At 46.2% G+C, this 23,063-nt stretch overlaps 1 protein-coding gene across 2 annotated transcripts in view; it reads left to right on the top strand.

The window, feature by feature from the left end:
* Positions 1 to 23,063, top strand: part of LOC106569321 (GREB1-like protein) — a 98,797-nt gene that overhangs the window by 60,094 nt on the left and 15,640 nt on the right. Inside the window, exons 11-26 of one of the 2 annotated variants that reach the window (XM_045694219.1) lie at positions 29 to 214; positions 3,259 to 3,558; positions 4,135 to 4,272; positions 4,714 to 4,848; positions 5,029 to 5,226; positions 5,422 to 5,602; positions 5,872 to 6,064; positions 8,207 to 8,340; positions 8,460 to 8,802; positions 18,264 to 18,379; positions 18,636 to 18,874; positions 19,073 to 19,632; positions 19,972 to 20,074; positions 20,216 to 20,371; positions 20,645 to 20,784; positions 22,810 to 22,971. In XM_045694219.1, the coding sequence (XP_045550175.1) occupies positions 29 to 214; positions 3,259 to 3,558; positions 4,135 to 4,272; positions 4,714 to 4,848; positions 5,029 to 5,226; positions 5,422 to 5,602; positions 5,872 to 6,064; positions 8,207 to 8,340; positions 8,460 to 8,802; positions 18,264 to 18,379; positions 18,636 to 18,874; positions 19,073 to 19,632; positions 19,972 to 20,074; positions 20,216 to 20,371; positions 20,645 to 20,784; positions 22,810 to 22,971 (3,284 nt within the window). The remainder of the gene's footprint in view (positions 1 to 28; positions 215 to 3,258; positions 3,559 to 4,134; positions 4,273 to 4,713; positions 4,849 to 5,028; positions 5,227 to 5,421; positions 5,603 to 5,871; positions 6,065 to 8,206; positions 8,341 to 8,459; positions 8,803 to 18,263; positions 18,380 to 18,635; positions 18,875 to 19,072; positions 19,633 to 19,971; positions 20,075 to 20,215; positions 20,372 to 20,644; positions 20,785 to 22,809; positions 22,972 to 23,063) is intronic. The other variant, XM_045694220.1, reaches the window with a different exon arrangement.

Below are 23,063 nucleotides of genomic sequence, written 5' to 3' on the forward strand. Positions count from 1 at the left end.
GACTTGACTCTGATGTTTGGTTTGGCAGGGCACGGTACGTTACCATACTTCTATGGGAACGTGGGGGACATTGTGGTGAGCCCCCTGCTAGTGAGCTGCTATAAGGGAAACCAGCTGACAGAGAAGACCCTGTCCAGTCTTGGACTGAACAGTAGCCAACTGCTCAGTGTGGAAACCGTAATCCTCCTCACCCTGCAGTACCTTGCAAGGCTAGGTAAAGGTCTCAAAACACTCATACACTTGCACGCACATGCATGCATACACCCTGTTCGATATGCAAGGCTTATATAACATTTTGAATCACACATCGAGGCTATTGATTGACAGGCTAAGCTCAGCCAAGGCCTGGTTGTTTTAAGTTTGATAACACAATAGAGAATGACAGAGGACTCTAGTGCCCATAGGACAGGCTTAGCATTGGCAGCACCATTGAAGATTTTCAACATTTTGAAGAAATCAACTGGGTGGGTCTTCCTATTGGTTAAGGAAGGATCACATAATTCCATTCAGGTCATCAGGAGGGATCAGCTAATTAATTATACTCATGAGCAAATATTCCATAACTGCAAGTGGCAGTAAATGGCCAACCTTGGCTTCATACCTGTTCTAACAACACACTACAGGGGGCAGTGTGCACCCTTTCAAAATTAGTGGATTTGGCTATTTCAGCCACACCCGTTACTGACAGATGTATAACATCAAGCACACAGCCATGCAATCTCCATAGACAAACATTGGCAGTAGAATGGCCTTAATGAAGAGTTCAGTAACTTTCAATGTGGCACCGTTATAGGATGCCACCTTTCAACAAGTCAGTTCATCAAATTTCTACCCTGCTAGAGCTGCCCCAGTCAACTGTAAGTGCTGTTATTGTGAAGTGGAAATGTCTAGGAGCAACAATGGCCCAGCCGCGAAGTGGTAGGCCACTTCGTCTGTCCTCGGTTGTAACACTCACTACTGAGTTCCAAACTGCCTCCGGAAGCAACGTCAGCACAAGAACCGTTCGTCGGGAGCTTCATCAAATGGGTTTCCATGGCAGTCACACAAAACACAGAGATCACCATGCGACTGCTGGAGTGGTGTAAAGCTCGCCGCCATTGGACTCAGGAGCAGTAGAGTGATGAATCACACTTCACCCTCTGGCAGTCCCACAGATGAATCTGGATTTGGCATATGCCAGGAGAACGCTACCTGCCTGAAAGCATAGTGCCAAATGTAAAGTTTGGTGGAGGAGGAATAATGGTCTGGGGTTGTTTTTCATGGTTTGGGCTAGGCCCGTTAGTTCCAGTGATGGGAAGTCTTAACGCTACAGCATACAATGACATTCTGGACTATTCTGTGATTACAACTTTGTGGCAACAGTTTGGAGAAGGACCTTTCCTGTTTCAGCATGACAATGCCCCCATGGACAAAGCGAGGTCTGTACAGAAATGGTTTGTTGAGATCGGTGTGGAAGAACTTGACTGACCTGCACAGAGTCCTGACCTCAACCCCATTGAACAACTTTGGGATGAATTGGAACGCTGACTGCGAGCCAGGCCTAATCGCTCAACATCAGTGCCCGACCTCACTAATGCTCTTGTGGCTGAATGGAAGCAAGTCCCCATAGCAATGTTCCAACATGTAGTGGAAAGCCTTCCCAGAAGAGTGGAGGCTGGTATAGCAGCAAAGGGGGGACCAACTCCATTTTAATGCCTATGATTTTGGAATTCAATTTACGACGAGCAGGTGTCCATATACTTTTGGTCATGTAGTGTACCTCTATGGGTAACACTGATGAGGTAGTTGGATCCCCCTCCCCCATTGTAACTGAAAGTGCTCCATCCCTGCCAATGTTCCACTTACTGTCACTGATGCACTTTAATGGTGGCTCCAAAAAGCTAGCATGACCTTGAGATGAACATCTTGTTCACATTATACAAACATAAGACCAGTGCTTCATCTGTAAATCGGGAGGTGCCAGAACAAAAAGTGAGGGTGAGAGGGGGGTGACCTAGGGAGCTCTGAGGTATTGGAACGCAGGAGAAAAGAAAATCACCGTTATAGGCTAATAAAGCATTGCATGCATAGCATTTGCATAGAGGCATAGAGCAGAAGTTGCACACATGGGGAACATTTTTAGTGCCTACGGTCCGGAAGAAATTATAAACGCATTTCATGCAATTCTGCATAATTTTACATAACTGGAATCTTTAATACTGCACAAGTTATCAAATTGACAGGCTACTTTGACACTGACAAACTGAGAATCTGATAAAAATGACCTTGTCTTGAATCCATCAATAGCCTAGGTGTGTGGAGACACTGTAGGCTACAATATGAGGAGGAAATTATAGTCCAGTTTCACTTGAAAGCATATCTCTGTTGTTTTACTTTGTAAAATGAAATATTTTGTTAGCCTACAGCAGACAGATTAGAGTCTTCTCTTTTCAGCAGAAACCATTTGCATTCCAACCTGTGTTTTCCTGCGATTATATTTTAAATATTGGAAAAAGGTTTATTTTTTATTTTTCATGCTGTTCATTCACAGATTTGCCGTGCGTTCCCGTCTGTAGGCTATGCCTTGTTGGAATATACACAATCCACAACTAGGCCATTTTTTAAAAGAAGTTATTGATTCTCTGTGTCAAAATTATAGGCCTTTTCATGGTGTAGTAGTCTACTCTGAATTATTTCATTTATTTCTGAACAGATAGCAGTAATTCTATAACTTTGGCTCATTTATTTCAATTCATCAGGGGTGCTGCAGCTCCAGAACCCTTTGCGCTGGAGAGATGAGAGTTGCAGGCTCATGTCTATCAGAGCAGAGAGAGGGATCATAGAATGTGAATGTCACTCTAGTTCTGTGAGAGATACAGGCGTTCTTCTCACACAGCCATGGCCACGCGTTTGTCTCAAACATAGGTTGTAATGTTGCGCAAACCATAAGCCGGCCCAACCCGAATCAACTCTTCGAATATCTACTTTTTCACATTACATTGGGACAGGGGATTTAACGAGGAGGCAACTTTTATTGGAATTTTTACATTGCTAAAAGTGAAAATCATTTTTCAGGCCATGAGAGGTATAGGTTCCGGAACAAAACAGTCCAAAACTGAGAGATACGGGAGGATCCAGCTCAAATTAAGCACTGCATAAGAACACCATCCCCTGCAAAACAAATAGCAAGTAGACATGGGAAACTGATATATTTATTTTTTATCTTCTGTTCTCTTCACTTCTCTTCACTTCTCCTCATATCTCCTCCCCCCACCCCAGGTTCGGAGCAGATCCCTCTGAGGGAGGTATTTGAGCAGATCGTGCAGAAGGCCATGTTGATTTGTCCTGGAGGTCCCTCAATCTCCCCGGCCCAGCTGCCCTGGCTAGCCCGCCTGGAGGCCAGCGTCTCTGGGGGCAGGGTTCAGGTCCTAGTCTCCCAAAACTCCCTGGGGGAGGGCATCTCCGAGTCCCTGCGCTCACTCTGCAATGGGCCGCTCCACCAACAGTGCCTGCCCACCTACGTGGTTATTGTTTTTGCCTCCAAGATGAGCGGCAATGAGTTCTGTGTGCTCGTTCTGGGTGAGTGTTCTCATACTGTCTTTACACTACAATACCTAGATCTGTTGTGTCTTTATAGTTATAGCAGTGTTCCCCAACTGGGGGTCCACAGTCCGAATTTGGCCAATGGGTGATTTGATTTGGCCCCCCCCAAGTTTTCTGAGATAACATTTTTTATATATTTGTTGGACATAAAAGACACCAGCAAATCAGTTATTTTAATTTTACAAATCTGTTTCCACGCATAATAAAGAGATATATGTGATCGTATATAAATGTAACAAGGTTTGAAATAGTTATGTTTTAGTTAAATATTACATCTGTTGGGCTTATTGAGGGCAATTTGCAGTCTTAAAATTGTGTTCCGGCCCCTTGACTATCCACTCTAGAAAAAATTGGCCCACAACTGAATCTAGTTGATGATCCCTGATTAATAATGTACCAAAGGAAGTAATTATAGTAGGTGAACCTTGCCTGAGACCTGAAGTCTTGCGTCAGCTCCCAGAGCTGCCTAGGCCTTAGCTCTGTGGGCTGAAACAGTCTTACTGCGCAAAGGACACTTGGGCTCGTTCACACTTGTCTGTATGTGTCTTACAGGGAAGTACCAGGCAAGAGCACTAGCTGAGGGAATGCTCACCACCAATGAGTTCCTGAAGGAGATCAGCTATGAGCTCATAACAGGAAAAGTCAGTGTCCTGGAGTCTAACTTCAAAACCACATCACTAGGTGAGCATAGTAAGTGCCATGAGACAGGACATCAATGGAAAAAACTCAAAGATAATTTCTACTCTATTTTCTCATTTTTCTGTTGGAGGAAAAGTATGTTGGTAGTCTATTTAATGAATCAATCAATTAATCAAACACACATGAACTGTGTTTCAAGGACAATGTTTATTTTAGTGTCAATATGAGAACAGAACAACACCACGATCTAGGTCACCTATTATTCTGTTTATGTATCTTTTCCCAATGATGCATATTCACCTTCCTTAATGCCCACTGCTTTGTTTAGCAATACCTTGAACTGGCAGTTTGGCAGTCACAGGATGGAAATGGGACACTGTGCCACAGACAGACACATCAATATTTGATGAGGAGGTTTTGCTTATGTAGCTGCTGTGTGTGAGAGTGTCTTTGTCTCTGATGGGTGGTGGCCTGTTGTGTTGTTGTTTCCAGGGGATAACCTGGACAAGCAGCTGCTACACATCCAGCGGCAACGGAAGGGCCAGGTCATCAAGCCCTTCCAGGGCAATGTCACCGACCACATCCCGTCCCAGGAGGCAGCCACCATGGTACCTCCCTCCGAGTCAGGTGAGGCATGGCTTCTGTCTGGCCCTTCCTCTGTCTTCTCCTCCTCTTCCTGCTGGAGACTCACTATGGAGTTTCTGGATCAGAATATGGATGGACAGATATCATAATAATCTACTGTATATATTCAGCTCTAAGTTTCCAGTATGCTGACCTGCATGTTCCTCCCCCCTCCTCCAACAGAGCTTCTGAGTGACATGTTTCAGATCCACTCTCCCCAGCTGAGTGTAGCCAGGAGCCTGCTCTCCCTGGTGTGTTCCATAGCAGACTCAGGCAGCCAGAGTTTGGACCTGGGCCGCTTCTGCAAGGTGGACTTCCTGGTTCTGGTTCCTCCGTCTCACGTCCTGGTGAACCAGACCGCTCATCGCATCCAACAATCAGGTACTCATTAGGGGCGAAGAGGGTCAAATTAGAATTTAAAGGCTGCACTGGCAATACAATGGATTGAAAAATCACGTTTTTAGGTGGTCGTCTACAAGAGACTCATCTCAAGATTACAGTATATCTGCCTTTTATGAGGTTTCTTAGTAATGATTGTTGGACTTTTAGTAATCTCTTTCTGCCTGTCTCTAACAGGAGTGCTAGTGGACCTGGGTATAGAGGATGCTTCCTCAGCCCACCAGACGTCAGACCAGTACGTGGTGCGTCAAGACGGAGACTTCCATGCCAAGATGGAGGCCTTCATGAGGAAAGTCAAACAGAACCCCTACACCCTATTCGTGCTCATCCACGACAACTCCCACGTGGACCTGACCAGGTAACACATACACACGCACACACACATTTGAGTAAACTTGAAGTTGTGCTGCTGATAATGTTGGTTCTGACAGATGTAGTAATGAAAACTTTGCTATGGCTAGAGGGTCTGTCCTCGGATACACAGTGTACTGAATAAGAACAGAACAGCCCAAGCCAAGTCAGAACAAGACAGAAAAGAGCTGAGGCGTATTTTTGGTCATAAATATAGAACAGGACAGAACGACTTACCCCAAGGTAACTTCATTTTTGTTTCCCCTCGCTGTGTAGTGCCCGGTCCGGCTCGGTGTGCCACGGGGAGCTTCAGGGTATAGCTGACAGGGTGGTAAACTGCCAGGAGGTCCTGGAGGCCTTGAACCTGCTGGTGCTGCAGGTCAGCTGCTTCCCCTTCACCCTGCAGACAAGACAGTCCCGCATCAGCGTTCACAACGAGGTGCACTGGCCAGCCAACACAGGCAGCCTGGTGAGTGGCCCTGCGCAGTGGTTCATCTACATCATCTGGTGGTACCTATTTGGAATTACATTCACATTTGAGTCATTTAGCAGACACTTTTATCAAAAGCGACTTAGTCAGTGCATTCAACTAAGGTTGGAAAACAAACACATATCATAGTCATTGCAAGTAAAAACTTCTAAATAGCCGCACAAATAATGGGGTAGAAAATAGTTCCACCACTGAGACAACCAGATTGGAAAGCTGCCGCAGTCACCCTCTTCAAATTGTATTTATTTATTTTTATTTCACCTTTATTTAACCAGGTAGGCCAGTTGAAAACAAGTTCTCATTTACAACTGCGACATGGCCAAGATAAAGCAAAGCAGTGTGACAAAAACAAAGGGGGAGACACTCTAGACCCAAACTGTTACAGACCTATATCCATCATTACCTGCCATTCTAAAGTCTTTGAAAGCCAAGTTAACAAACAGATCACCGAACATTTCGAATCCCACCGTACCTTCTCCACTATGCAATCTGGTTTCCGAGCTGGTCATGGGTGCACCTCAGCCACGCTCAAGGTCCTAAACGATATCATAACCGCCATCGATAAAAGAGAGTACAGTGCAGCCATCTTTATCGACCTGGCCAAGGCTTTCGACTCTGTCAATCACCACATTCTTATCGGCAGACTCAATAGCCTTGGTTTCTGCCTCGCCTGTTTCACCAACTACTTCTCAGATAGAGTTCAGTGTGTCAAATCGGAGGGCCTGTTGTCCGGATTTCTGGTGTTCTCTATGGTGGTGCCACAGACTCTTTTCTCTGTATACATCAACGATGTCGCTCTAGGTGCTGGTGATTTTCTGATCCACCTCTATGCAGACGACACCATTCTGTATACATCTGGCCCTTCTTTGGACACTGTGTTAACTAACCTCCAAACAAACTTCAATGCCATACAACACTCCTTCCTTGGCCTCCAACTTCTCTTAAATGCTAGTAAAACTAAATGCATGCTCTTCAACTGATCGCTGCCTGCACCCGCCCTCCCCGACTAGCATCACTACTCTGGACAGTTCTGACTTGGAATATGTGGACAACTACAAATACCTAGGTGTCTGGTTAGACTGTAAACTCTCCTTCCAGACTCATATTAATTAAGCATCTCCAATCCTAAATTAAATCTAGAATCGGCTTCCTATGTCACAACAAAGCCTCCTTCACTCATGCTGTCAAACATACCCTCGTAAAACTGACTATCCTACCGATCCTTGACTTCGACGATGTAATTTACAAAATAGCCTCTGACACTCTACTCAGCAAATTGGATGTAGTCTATCACAGTGCCATCCGTTTTGTCACCAAAGCCCCATATACTACCTACCACGGCGACCTGTATGCTCTCGTTGGCTGGCCCTCGCTACATATCCAGCGCCAAACCCACTGGCTCCAGGTCATCTATAAGTATTTGCTAGGTAAAGCCCCACTTTATCTCAGCTCACTGGTCACCATAGCGACACCCACCCGTAGCACGCACTCCAGCAGGCATATTTCACTGGTCATCCCCAAGGCCAACACCTCCTTTGGCCACCTTTCCTTCCAGTTCTCTGCTGCCAATGACTGGAACGAATTGCAAAAATCACTGAAGCTGGAGACTTACATCTCCCTCATTAACTATAAGCATCAGCTGTCAGAGCAGCTTACCGATCATTGCACCTGTACACAGCCCATCTGTAAATAGCCCACCCAACTACCTCATCCCCACATTGTTATCTTTTTGCTCTTTTGCACCCCAGTATCTCTACTTGCACATCATCATCTGCACATCTATCACTCCAGTGTTAATGCTAAATTGTAATTATTTCGCCTATGTGGCCTATTTATTGCCTTTCTACATTTGCACACACTGTATATAGATTTTTCTATTGTGTTATTGACTGTACGTTTGTTTATCCCATGTGTAACTCTATGATGTTGTTTTTGTCGCACTGCTTTGCTTTATCTTGGCCAGGTCGCAGTTGTAAATGAGAACTTGTTCTCAACTGGCCTACCTGGTTAAATAAAGGTGAAATAAATAAATAAATAAAAAAAATGTAAAAGTAACTGACAGACACAGAGAACAGTCAGTTTGCTTAGACAGCAGCTGATGTTCTTGTGTTTGACCCATAGGAGGAGGTCTCTCCTAAGGAGCTGATGTACTTTGGCCTGAGGGACTACAGCAGCTCTCTGCGGTGGGGAGTGGCCAGCCCCATCCTGCGGTGTGATGACGCCTTCGAGAAGATGGTCAACACGCTGCTGGAGAGGTCAGTCAGTCACTCTGTGTCAGGTTTCGGGTCCCCAAAAAGCTGCTAAGCCAGTTCACCTGGACACCAAACCTGCCTTAAAACGACTAACACCACCACCTCTACTTTCCCATTTGCAGACATCCCCACCTACACAGCATGGTGATCAGGAGCTACCTGTTGATCCAGCAGTACACAGAAGCCATGATGGCTCTGACCTCCTCTCCTTCCCTACGGGACCACATCACCCCCGAGACCCTGGCCATGGTGGAGGATCTGATCAGTGCTCCAGGCCGGGAGGGGACCAGGGGCCGGGGCCACATGCTGCTGGTCCGGGTGCCCTCTCTGCAGCTAGCCATGCTGGCCCAGGAGCGCTTGGAGGACGTCAGGGACAAGCTGGGTCTCCAGTTCTGCTTCGCCATACTGCTGGGGAGCCCTGCCACCGAGCTCAGCCTTCCACGACACTTCGCTAACCGACTCAGGGTGAGATAACTTGGGGTCACACTTTGTTTGGATAGTCCATCTGTAGATGCTCTACATATGGTAATACCATCAACAAAATATCTGTTGATAAGCAACTACTTGTTAAGGTCACAGTTAGGGTTAGGTTAAGAATCAAATCAAATTGTATTAGTCACATGCTTACCTTACAGTGAAATGCTTTCTTACGAGCCCCTAATCAACAATGCAGTTAAAAAAAAATACAGATAAGAAATAAAAGTAACAAGTAATTGAAGATTAACAATAGCGAGACTATATACAGGGGGGTACCGGTACATAGTCAATGTATGGGGGCACCGGTTAGTTGAGGTAATATGTACATGTGGGTAGAGTTGTTAAAGTGACTATGCATAGATGATAACAACAGAAAGTAGCAGCGGTGTAAAAGAGGGGGGGGGCAATGCAAATAGTCTGGGTAGCCATTTGATTAGGTGTTCAGGAGTCTTATGGCTTGGGGGTAGAAGCTGTTTAGAAGCCTCTTGGACCTAGACTTGGTGCTCCGGTACCACTTGCCGAGCGGTAGCAGAGAGAACAGTCTATGACTAGGGCTGCTTTGACAATTTTTAGGGCCTTCCTCTGACACCACCTTGTATAGAGGTCTTGGATGGCAGGAAGCTTGGCCCCAGTGATGTACTAGGCCGTTCACACTACCCTCTGTAGAGCCTTGATGTACTGGGCCATAATGGGCAGAGTGCCTTGTGGTCGGAGGCAGAGCAGTTGCCGTACCAGGCAGTGATGCAAGCAGTCAGGATGCTCTCGATGGTGCAGCTGTAGAACCTTTTGAGGATCTGAGGACCAATGCCAAATCTTTTCAGTCTCCTGAGAGGAAATAAGTTTTGTCATGCCCTCTTAACGACTGTCTTGGTGTGCTTGGACCATGTTAGCTTGTTGGTGATGTGGACACCGAGGAACTTGAAGCTCTCTACCTGCTCCACTGCAGCTCCGTCGATGAGAATGGGGGCGTGATCTGTCTTCTTTTTCCTGTAGTCCACAATCATCTCCTTTGTCTTGATCACGTCGAGGGAGAGGTTGTTGTCCTGGCACCACACGGCCACTTCTCTGATCTCCTCCCTATAGCTTGTCTCGTCATTGTCAGTAATCAGGCCTACCACTGTTGTGTCATCAGCAAACTTAATGATGGTGTTGGAGTCGTGCCTGGCCGTGCAGTCATGAGTGAACAGGGAGTACAGGAGAAGACCGAACATGCACCTCTGAGGAGATCCTGTGTTGAGGATCAGCGTGGCGGATGTGGTGTTACCTACCCTTACCACCTGGGGGCGGCCTGTCAGGAAGTCCTGGATCCAGTTGCAGAGGCAGGTGTTTAGTCCAAGGGTCCTTAGCTTATTGATGAGCTTTGAGGGCACTATGGTGAGCTATAGTCAATGAATAGCATTCTCACATAGGTGTTCCTCACATAGGTGTGGAGTGCAATAGAGATTGTATCATCTGTGGATCTGTTGGGGCGGTATGCAAATTGGGGTGGGTCTAGGGTTTCTGGTATAATGGTGTTGATGTGAGCCATGACCAACCTTTCAAAGCACTTCATGGCTACAGATGTGAGTGCTACGGGTTGGTAGTCATTTAGGCAGGTTACCTTAGTGTTCTTGGGCACAGGCACTATGATGGTCTGCTTAAAACATGTTGGAATTACAGACTCGGACAGGGAGAGGTTGAAAATGTCAATGAAGACACTTGCCAGTTGTTCAGCGCATGCTCACAGTACACTTCCTGGTAATCTGTCTGGCCCTGCTGCCTTGTGAATATTTACCTGTTTAAAGGTCTCACTCATATTGGCTGCAGAGAGCGTGATCACATAGTCTTTCGGAACAGCTGGTGCTCTCATGCATGTTTCATTTACATTTACGTCATTTAGCAGACGCTCTTATGCAGAGCGACTTACAAATTGGTGCATTCACCTTATGATATCCAGTGGAACAACCACTTTACAATAGTACATCTATATATTTTTTGGGGGGGAGGGTAGGGGGTGAGGGTTAGAAGGATTACTTAATCCTATCCCAGGTATTCCTTAAAGAGGTGGGGTTTCAGGTGTCTCCGGAAGGTGGTGATTGACTCCGCTGTCCTGGCGTCGTGAGGGAGCTTGTTCCACCATTGGGGTGCCAGAGCAGCGAACAGTTTTGACTGGGCTGAGCGGGAACTGTGCTTCCACAGAGGTAGGGAGGCGAGCAGGCCAGAGGTGGATGAACGCAGTGCCCTTCTTTGGGTGTAGGGACTGATCAGAGCCTGAAGGTATGGAGGTGCCGTTCCCCTCACAGCTCCGTAGGCAAGCATCATGGTCTTGTAGCAGATGCGAGCTTCAACTGGAAGCCAGTGGAGTGTGCGGAGGAGCGGGGTGACGTGAGAGAACTTGGGAAGGTTGAACACCAGACGGGCTGCGGCGTTCTGGATGAGTTGTAGGGGTTTAATGGCACAGGCAGGGAGCCCCGCCATCAGCGAGTTGCAGTAATCCAGACGGGAGATGACAAGTGCCTGGATTAGGACCTGCACCGCTTCCTGTGTGATGCAGGGTCGAACTCTGCGAATGTTGTAGAGCATGAACCTACAGGATCGGGTCACCGCCTTGATGTTAAGGAGAACGACAGGGTGTTGTCCAGGATCACGCCAAGGCTCTTAGCACTCTGGGAGGAGGACACAATGAAGTTGTCAACCGTGATGGCGAGATCATGGAACGGGCAGTCCTTCCCCGGGAGGAAGAGCAGCTCCGTCTTGCCGAGGTTCAGCTTGAGGTGGTGATCCGTCATCCACACTGATACTGTGGGGGGAAAAAGTATTTGATCCCCTGCTGATTTTGTACGTTTGCCCACTGACAAAGAAAGGATCAGTCTATAATTTTAATGGTAGGTTTATTTGAACAGTGAGAGACAGAATAACAACAAGAATATCCAGAAAAACGCATATCAAAAATGTTATAAAATGATTTGCATTTTAATGAGGGAAATAAGTATTTGACCCCCTCTCAATCAGAAAGATTTCTGGCTACCAGGTGTCTTTTATACAGGTAACGAGCTGAGATTAGGAGCACACTCTTTTAAGGGAGTGCTCCTAATCTCAGTTTGTTACCTGTAAAAAAGACACCTGTCCACAGAAGCAATCAATCAATCAGATTCCAAACTCTCCACCATGGCCAAGACCAAAGAGCTCTCCAAGGATGTCAGGGACAAGATTGTAGACCTACACAAGGCCTGAATGGGCTACAAGAACATCGCCAAGCAGCTTGGTGAGAAGGTGACAACATTTGGTGCGATTATTCGCAAATGGAAGAAACACAAAAGAACTGTCAATCTCCCTCGGCCTGGGGCTCCATGCAAGATCTCACCTCGTGGAGTTTCAATGATCATGAGAACGGTGAGGAATCAGCCCAGAACTACACGGGAGGATCTTGTCAATGACCTCAAGGCAGCTGGGATCATAGTCACCAAGAAAACAATTGGTAACACACTTCGCCGTGAAGGACTGAAATCCTGCAGCGCCTGCAAGGTCCCCCTGCTCAAGAATACATATACTGGCCCATCTGAAGTCTGCCAATGAACATCTGAATGATTCAGAGGACAACTGGGTGAAAGTGTTGTGGTCAGATGAGACCAAAATGGAGCTCTTTGACATCAACTCAACTTGCCGTGTTTGGAGGAGGAGGAATGCTGCCTATGACCCCAAGAACACCATCTCCACCGTCAAACATGGAGGTGGAAACATTATGCTTTGGGGGTGTTTTTCTGCTAAGGGGACAGGACAACTTCACCGCATCAAAGGGACGATGGACGGGGCCATGTACCGTCAAATCTTGGGTGAGAACCTCCTTCCCTCAGCCAGGGCATTGAAAATGGGTCGTGGATGGGTATTCCAGCATGACAATGACCCAAATCACACGGCCAAGGCAACAAAGGAGTGGCTCAAGAAGAAGCACATTAAGGTCCTGGAGTGGCCTAGGAAAGTTTCCAGACCTTAATCCCATAGAAAATCTGTGGAGGGAGCTGAAGGTTCGAGTTGCCAAACGTCAGCCTCGAAAACTTAATGACTTGGAGAAGATCTGCAAAGAGTGGGACAAAATCCCTCCTGAGATGTGTGCAAACCTGGTGGCCAACTTCAAGAAACGTCTGACCTCTGTGATTGCCAACAAGGGTTTTGCCACCAAGTACTAAGTCATGTTTTGCAGAGGGGTCAAATACTTATTTTCCTCATTAAAATGCAAATCATTTTCTAACATTTTTGACAGGCGTTTTTCTGGATTTTTTTGTTGTTATTCTGTCTCTCACTGTTCAAATAAACCTACTATTAAAATTATAGACTGATCATTTCTTTGTAAGTGGGCAAACGTACACAATCAGCAGGGGATCAAATGCTTTTTCCCCCACTGTATGTCTGCCAGACATGCAGAGATGCGATTCGCCACCTGGTTATCAGAAGGGGGAAAGGAGAAGATTAATTGTGGGTCGTCTGCGTAGCAATGATAGGAGAGTCCCTGTGAGGATATGACAGAGCCAAGTGACTTGGTGTATAGCGAGAATAGGAGAGGGCCTAGAACTGAGCCCTGGGGGACACCAGTGGTGAGAGCACGTGGTGCGGAGACGGATTCTTGCCACACCACCTGGTAGGAGCGACCTGTCAGGTAGGACGCAATCCAAGAGTGAGCCGCGCCGGAGATGCCCAACTCGGAGAGGGTGGAGAGGAGGATCTGATGGTTCACAGTATGTTTCAGTGCCATTTGCCTCGAAGTGAGCATAGAAGTAGTTTAGCTCGTCTGGTATGCTTGTGTCACTGGGCAGCTCTTGGCTGTGCTTGCCTTTGTAGTCTGTAATGGTTTGCAAGTCCTGCCACATCCGACTAGCGTCAGAGCCGGTGTAGTACGATTCGATCTTAGACCTGTATTGACGCTTTGCCTGTTTGATGGTTCGTCGGAGGGCTTAGCGGGATTTCTTATAAGCTTCTGGATTAGAGTCCCGCTCCTTGAAAGCGGCAGCTCTTGCCTTTAGCTCAGTGGCTTCTGATCAGTGGCTTCACTGTGGGGACGACGTCATCGATGCACTTATTGATGAAGTCAAGGATTGATGTGGTGTACTCCTCAATGCCATCGGAGGAATCCCGGAACATATTCCAGTCTGTGATAGCAAAAAGGTCCTGTAGCTTAGCATCTGCTTCATCTGACCACTATTTTATTGGTCTAGTCACTGGTACTTCCTGCTTTAATATTTGCTTGTTAGCAGGAATTAGGAGGATATAATTATGGTCAGATTTGCCAAATGGAGGGCGAGGGAGAGCTCTGTATGCGTCTCTGTGTGTGGAATAAAGGTGGTCGAGTTTTTTTCCTCTCTGGTTGCACATTTAACATGCTCTAACAACGGATTTAAGTTTCCCTGCATTAAAGTCCCCGGCTACTAGGAGCGCCGGCTCTGGGTGAGCGTTTACTTGTTTGCTTATGGTAGAATACGGTTCTTTCAATGCTGTCTTAGTGACAGCCTCTGACTGTGGTGGTATGTAAACAGCTACAAAAAATACAGATAAACTCTCTAGGTAGATTGTGTGGTTTACAGCTTATCATGAGATACTCTACCTCCGGCAAGCAATAGCTCGAGACTTCCTTAGAAATCGTGCACCAGCTGTTATTTACAAAAATACATAGCCCGCCGCCCCTTGTCTTACCAGACGCCACTGTTCTATCCTGCCAGTACAGCGTATAACCAGCCAGCTGTATGTTGATAGTGTTGTCGTTCAGCCACAACTCCGTGAAGCATAAGATATTACAGTTTTGAATGTCCCGTTGGTAGTTTAATCTTGCGCGTACAGTTTACATACAAGTTTACACAAACTAAGGTTGGAGTCATTAAAACTCGTTTTTCAACCGCTCTACAAATTTCCTGTTAACAAACTATAGTTTTGGCAAGTCGGTTAGGACATCTACTTTGTGCATGACACAAGTAATTTTTACAACATTGTTTACAGACAGATTATTTCATTTATAATTGACTGTATCACAATTCCAGTGGGTCAGACGTTTACATACACTAAGTTGACTGTGCCTTTTAAACAGCTTGGAAATTCTAGAAAATTATGTCATGGCTTTAGAAGCTTCTGATAGGCTAATTGACATAATTTGAGTCAATTAAAGGTGTACCTGTGAATGTATTTCAAGGCCTACCTTCAAACTCAGTGCCTCTTTGCTTGAGATCATGGGAAAATCCCCAAAAATCATCCAAGACCTCAGAAAGAAAATTGTAGACCTCCACAAGTCTGGTTCATCCTTGGGAGCAATTTCCAAACGCCTGAAGGTACCACGTTCATCTGTACAAACAATAGTACGCAAGTATAAACACCATGGGACCACGAGCCGTCATACCGCTCAGGAAGGAGACGTGTTCTGTCTCCTAGAGATGAACGTACTTTGGTGCGAAAAGTGCAAATCAATCCCAGAACAACAGCAAAGGACCTTGTGAAGATGCTGGAGGAAACAGGTACAAAAGTATCTATATCCACAGTAAAATGAGTCCTATATCGACATAACCTGAAAGGCCACTCAGCAAGGAAGAAGTCACTGCTCCAAAACTGCCATAAAAAGCCAGATTACGTTTTGCAACTGCACATGGGGACAAAGATTGTACTTTTTGGATAAATGTCCTCTAGTCTGATGAAACAAAAATATAACTGTTTGGCCATAATGACCATCGTTATGTTTGGAGGAATAATGGGGAGGCTTGCAAGCCAAAGAACACCATCCCAACCATGAAGCACGGGGGTGGCAGCATCATGTTGTGGGGGTGCTTTGCTGCAGGAGGGACTGGTGCACTTCACAAAATAGATGGCATCACAAGGAAGGAGAATGATGTGGATATATTGAAGAAACATCTCAAGACATCAGTCAGGAAGTTAAAGCTTGGTCGCAAATGGCTCTTCCAAATGGACAATGAGCCCAAGCATACTTTCAAAGTTGTGGCAAAATGGCTTAAGGACAACAAAGTCAAGGTATTGGACTGGCCATCACAAAGCCCTGACCTCAATCCTATAGAAAATTTGTGGGCAGACCTGAAAAGGCATGTGCGAGAAAGGAGGCCTACAAACCTGACTCAGTTACACCAGCTCTGTCAGGAGGAATAGGCCAAAATTCACCCAACTTATTGTGGGAAGCTTGTGGAAGGCTACCCAAAACGTTTAACCCAAGTTAAACAATTCAAAGGCAATGCTACCAAGTACTAATTGAGTGTATGTAAACTTCTGACCCACTGGGAATGTGATGAAAGAAATAAAAGCTGAATAAATCATTCTCTCTACTATTATTCTGACATTTCACATTCTTAAATTAAAGTGGTGATCCTAAATAACCTAAAGATGGGGAATTTTTACTTGGATTAAATGTCAGGAACTGTGAAAACTGAGTTTAATTAACCTCTTACATCTAGATGTTCCGCTAGCGGAACACCGCTCCAATATCCAATGATAGGGCGTGGCGCGAATTACAAATTCCTCAAAAGTCCAAAAACTTCAATTTCTCAAACATATGACTATTTTACACCATTTTAAAGACAAGACTCTCCTTTATCTAACCACATTGTCCGATTTCAAAAAGGCTTTACAACGAAAGCAAAACATTAGATTATGTCAGGAGAGTACCCAGCCAGAAATAATCACACACCCATTTTTCAAGCTAGCATATAATGTCACAAAAAACAAAACCACAGCTAAATGCAGCACTAACCTTTGATGATCTTCATCAGATGACACTCCTAGGACATTATGTTATACAATACATGCATGTTTTGTTCAATCAAGTTCATATTTATATCAAAAACCAGCTTTTTACATTAGCATGTGACGTTCAGAACTAGCATACCCACCGAAAACTTCCGGTGAATTTACTAAATTACTCACGATAAACGTTCACAAAAAACATAACAATTATTTTAAGAATTATAGATACAGAACTCCTTTATGCAATCGCTATGTCCGATTTTAAAATAGCTTTTCGGTGAAAGCACATTTTGCAATATTCTGAGTAGATAGCCCGGCCATCATGGCTAGCTATTTTGACACCCACCAAGTTTGGCACTCACCAAACTCAGATTTACTATAAGAAAAATTGGATTACCTTTGCTGTTTTTCCTCAGAATGCACTCCCAGGACTTCTACTTCATCACCCAATGTTGTTTTGGTTCCAAATAATCCATAGTTATATCCAAATAGTGGCGTTTTGTTCTTGCGTTCAAGACACTATCCGTAGAGTGACACCCCGGCGCGTATCGTGACAAAAAAATTCAAAATATTCCATTACCGTACTTCGAAGCATGTCCAACGCTGTTTAAAATAAAAAAAATTATGCGATTTTTCTCATAAAATAGCGATAATATTCCGACCGGGAGACGTCGTTTTCGTTCAAAGACTGAAAATGGAAAATGGACTCTTCACGTGCACGCGCGCACCCATTTCATTGTTCTCAGATCGACCACTATCCAAATGCGCTACTGTTTTTCAGCCAGGGACTGCAGAGTCATCATTCCCGTTCTGGCGCCTTCTGAGAGCCTATGGGAGTCTTAGAAAATGTCACGTTACAGCAGAGATCCTCTGTTTTTGATAAAGAGGCTATAGAAGGCCAAGAAATGGTCAGAGAGGGCACTTCCTGTTTAGAATCTTCTCAGGTTTTGGCCTGCCATATGAGTTCTGTTATACTCACAGACACCATTCAAACAGTTTTAGAAACTTTAGGGTGGTTTCTATCCAAATCAAACAATTATATGCATATTCTAGTTTCTGGGCAGGAGTAATAACCAGATTAAATTGGGTACGTTTTTTATCCGGCCGTGAAAATACTGCCCCCTATCCTAAACAGGTTAAATGTATTTGGCTAAGGTGTATGTAAACTTCTGACTTGAACTGTAGGTCATCTATTTTATTCTCCAACAATTTGACGCTTGCTAGCAGAATGGAAGGAAGTGGGCATTTATTCGATCGCCTACGAATTCTCAGAAGGCAGCCCGCCCTCTGGCCCCTTTTTCTCCGCCTCCTCTTCACGCAAATGACAGGGATCTGGGCCTGTTCCCGAGAAAGCAGTATACCGTTCGCGTTCGGCTCGTCAGACTCGTTAAAGGAAAAAAAGGATTCTGCCAGTCTGTGGTGAGTAATCGTAGTCCTGATGTCCAGAAGTTATTTTCGGTCATAAGAGACAACATTATGTACAAAATAAGTAAAAAATAAGTTACACTAACCCTTATTTGCGTTTTTTGTAAGGGTAAGAGACAGGGTTAGGGTTAGGGTAAGAGTTAAGTTTAGGGTTAGGATAAGGGTAAAGGTTAGGGCTAGAGTTAGGATTAGTAGATAGTTTAAATATTAGTTATAGTCCATCTGTAGGTACTCTACAAACTATCCAAATAAAGTGTTACCTAACTTGGTTTTAATTTGGCCCGAAACGTTTCTAATTGTGTGTTGTGTTGTTGCTGCAGGCCTGGCAGGGATGTGAAAATGAGGACTGGATCCCTCAAACCTATGAGGATCTGGAGGGTCTTCCCTGCATCGTCATCTTCACTGGAAAAGACCCTCTGGGAGAGACCTTCCCAAGGTGCTCAACTCAAACACATCACATTTGCCACAGAAGTACTGATATAATGACAGCATATTACAAATGTGTGTAGCACTTGAAGTTGCTCTTAAACCTCTATAGTAATGTTGTAATAATGCTAGTAATGCAAAGTGTTTCCCAATTTGGATACCTAGTCCCAATGGTCATCCTGTAAAAAAGGTTTACCGTCTATTGGATTGACTTGGTAAAACGGCTGAATCCCCCACCTCACCTTTCCTATTTTTTCCCCTTAAAGGTCCCTGAAGTACTGTGATCTGCGTCTGATTGACTCCAGCTACCTGACACGTACAGCCCTGGAGCAGGAAGTAGGTCTAGCCTGCTCCTACGTGTCCCTGGGGATGGTGCAGGAGCCCCGCAGGGCAATGGACCCCAGGGACCAAGAGACAGACAAAACCAACGACCCCCAGGGCCCAGACCTTCACGTGGACCTGAAGAAGTCCCAGAGCAATGTCAGCACTGCTACTAAAGCCTCCGGTAGGTCCCTGGACAACAGACTCAACATGTTTAGGAAATGGGGATGAGACGCTTGTTTTCAGGTTTCAGGATACTGTGTAGTCAGGGTGTTACAGTTGGAAAGGGTTTATGAAACAGTTGTGATGAAAGACTATTCTATGAGTCTGAACTTTCTCTCTCCCCATCCTATTCCTCTCCCTTCCTCGGGCTCTCTGGCAGAGAACGGGGTCAGCTCTTCTAATGTCCCTGAATCCTCCCAGAAGCCCTCCACCTCCTCCTGCCCCACCGGAGGCAAGGCGGGCAGCATCATGATGGACTACAGGACAGTTCCGGGCACGACCTCATCCTCCCCCTGCCGGGTCAAACAGGAGTGTGACTCCCTGGGTAATGCCGCCCCCTGCCCCTCCAACACCCCTCCCTCCTGCTCCTCCTCTTCCTCCTCCCTCTCCTCCTCCTCTACCCAACGCCCCAGCCAGTCCACACAGTGTGGCGGGGGCAGCAAGTCACCTCTAGTCTCTCCGCGGACTGTCATCCTGTCCGACGCAGCCTACAACCTCCTGGCTGGAGAATCAGGGAGCCAGCTGAGCTCCTTCTCCCTGCTGCCTCATGCTGATGTGGGCTGGAGCAGCCTGCTGAGGCCCCGCTTCAGACCTAACCTCCAGGGGGCAGAGCAGAGCCTCTTCTATAGACAGTGGACCGTAGCCAGGCAGCACCATGCCGACCACGAGGCTCCCCCGGTGCCACACCCACGACGCCTGCTGCTCAGTGGACCCCCACAGGTTAAAGACCATACAGATATTAATCTATCACCTCATATCTATATCAATGACAGCACCTCTGCTGTGCATGCCATCAGGCGTAGTCTAGAGCTGCATGCTGATATGGATTGTCCTATCATATCCCTCTCATACTGATGCAGAGATAAGTATCAGTCTTCTACCACCATGTGCAAGAGAATATCGGCCTAGTTGTATGGAGTCCTAAGAGGCAATTGTGTATAATTATGGTATTTGAATGGATGCCTAAGATTGAGTGTTGATGGCTGCATGCAATGTCAGAGTGTCAGTTGTACCAACCAGATAGGTAAGTCCATTTAATAACTCTGTTCTCTGTAATAGGTGGGGAAGACCGGTGCCTACCTGCAGTTTCTACGCATCCTGTTCCGCATGTTGATTAGACTGCTGGAAGTGGATGTGTACGATGAAGAGGAGCTGGAGGAAAGTAAGGAGAGCTGGATCTTCTGTTTTATCTATCTCTGTCTTTATTTTTCTCTCTCTCTCTCTCTCTCTCTGATGCTGTGTGAGACGAGGATCTGAAACTGATGTAAATGTTTGTTGATGTGTCATTCTCCTCCTCTTCTAGCGATCACGGACATGTCTGAGGCCACACCCCCAGCCAGGACCCAGTGGCCAGACATCGAGGAGATCCGCAAACTACCCTTTGACCTCTTCCCCAGAGACCCTAAGTTCAGAAGGGCCAGTTCCGTTTACACTGACAAGATGCGAAAGGGCTTGAAAGGTCAGCAGAAATAAACTCTTATTCACGGCCCATGTCCCTGTCATTGTAGAAAGAAGCTGCCCCGATTCACTGATTCAGGGTCAGATATGAGTGGACCCCATTAATAGGTTGAGTTAATATTTGGGGTTAACATCTGATCTTAGATAATCTGATCTTAGTTTAAAGGCAACTTCTACCTCAAGTGTGCTATGTATATTGATTTGTTATCTGTGTGTATCTTAAACTGCTTTGTCCCATAGCATGTGGATGTAACTGTAATATTTGTCCATGCAGATCCTAAACTGGAAGGAGAGAGCCAAATGCCTGTAAAGAGAGAGACTGTGTCGATTCGGTTGAGTATGTTCGCGGCCCACAATGCATTTCACCATTGTGAGCAGTGTCATCATTATTGTGAAGGAAGCCCTGCCACACAGGTCAGTACATAGGGAGGGAACAGAGCCATACTATATACACTGCTCAAAAAAATAAAGGGAACACTTAAACAACACAATGTAACTCCAAGTCAATCACACTTCTGTGAAATCAAACTGTCCACTTAGGAAGCAACACTGATTGACAATAAATTTCACATGCTGTTGTGCAAATGGAATAGACAACAGGTGGAAATTATAGGCAATTAGCAAGACACCCCCAATAAAGGAGTGGTTCTGCAGGTGGGGACCACAGACCACTTCTCAGTTCCTATGCTTCCTGGCTGATGTTTTGGTCACTTTTGAATGCTGGCGGTGCTTTCACTCTAGTGGTAGCATGAGACGGAGTCTAAAACCCACACAAGTGGCTCAGGTAGTGCAGCTCATCCAGGATGGCACATCAATGCGAGCTGTGGCAAGAAGGTTTGCTGTGTCTGTCAGCGTAGTGTCCAGAGCATGGAGGCGCTACCAGGAGACAGGCCAGTACATCAGGAGACGTGGAGGAGGCCGTAGGAGGGCAACAACCCAGCAGCAGGACCGCTACCTCCACCTTTGTGCAATGAGGAGCAGGAGAAGCACTGCCAGAGCCCTGCAAAATGACCTCCAGCAGGCCACAAATGTGCATGTGTCTGCTCAAACGGTCAGAAACAGACTCCATGAGGGTGGTATGAGGGCCCGACGTCCACAGGTGGGGGTTGTGCTTATAGCCCAACACCGTGCAGGACGTTTGGCATTTGCCAGAGAACACCAAGATTGGCAAATTCGCCACTGGCGCCCTGTGCTCTTCACAGATGAAAGCAGGTTCACACTGAGCACGTGACAGACGTGACAGAGTCTGGAGACGCCGTGGAGAACGTTCTGCTGCCTGCAACATCCTCCAGCATGACCGGTTTGGCGGTGGGTCGGTCATGGTGTGGGGTGGCATTTCTTTGGGGGGCCGCACAGCCCTCCATGTGCTCGCCAGAGGTAGCCTGACTGCCATTAGGTACTGAGATGAGATCCTCAGACCCCTTGTGAGACCATATGCTGGTGCGGTTGGCCCTGGGTTCCTCCTAATGCAAGACAATGCTAGACCTTATGTGGCTGGAGTGTGTCAGCAGTTCCTGCAAGAGGAAGGCATTGATGCTATGGACTGGCCCGCCCGTTCCCCAGACCTGAATCCAATTGTGCACATCTGGGACATCATGTCTCGCTCCATCCACCAACGCCACGTTGCACCACAGACTGTCCAGGAGTTGGCGGATGCTTTAGTCCAGGTCTGGGAGGAGATCCCTCAGGAGACCATCCGCCACCTCATCAGGAGCATGCCCAGGCATTGTAGGGAGGTCATACAGGCACGTGGAGGCCACACACACTACTGAGCCTCATTTTGACTTGTTTTAAGGACATTACATCAAAGTTGGATCAGCCTGTAGTGTGGTTTTCCACTTTACTTTTGAGTGTGACTCCAAATCCAGACCTCCCATGGGTTGATAAATTGGATTTCCATTGATTATTTTTGTGTGATTTTGCTGTCAGCACATTCAACTATGTAAACAAAAAAGTATTTAATAAGATTATTTCATTCATTCAGATCTAGGATGTGTTATTTTAGTGTTCCCTTTATTTTTTTGAGCAGTATATTTAGATCTAAAGATGGTTCTGGGAGGGAAAAAATAGTTTGTCATTGATTTGATTTATTGGCTTAACTAACAGAACACCTGTGTCAACTATTGCTGTGTTGTGTGTTCTCAACAGCCCCACCCTTCTTCCACTTTTCTAAACCTATAGAAAAACACCACCCAACTTGTAGAAGGACTGGTGTGCTGAGCATAGCAGCCTTTTGTGCTTGGTATTGTGCTGGATGGTGTGCCGGGTGATGTGCCGAGTGGTGTGATGTGTGGTGTACTGAGTGGTGTAGTGGGTGGTGTGCTGGGTGGTGTACTGGGTGGCGTGATGTGTGGTATGCTGAGTGGTGTACTGCGTGGTGTGGTGGAGCTCTGAGTGTACAGGATGTGTAACGATGTGTGTTGATGTGTTTTTGCTCAGTTGTCGGAGTGCACCTTCCACGCCTTCACATTCTGCTCGTCCGTGCTGGGAGAGGAGGTGCAGCTCCACTTCATCATCCCCAAGGCCAAGGAGCAGCACTTTGTCTTCAGCCAGCATGGCAGTCACCTGGAGAGCATGAGGCTGCCCCTCGTCTCTGGGCAGGTAAAGGGTGATATGGACAATCTTGAGTCTGCCCTCGAGTTCTAAGAATGTTGTTCCCAACATGAGTATGAATAGAGGCAAGGAATGTTCTC

This window comes from Salmo salar, chromosome ssa14 (assembly GCF_905237065.1).
Source record: "Salmo salar chromosome ssa14, Ssal_v3.1, whole genome shotgun sequence".
In the NCBI taxonomy this organism is placed as follows: domain Eukaryota; kingdom Metazoa; phylum Chordata; class Actinopteri; order Salmoniformes; family Salmonidae; genus Salmo; species Salmo salar.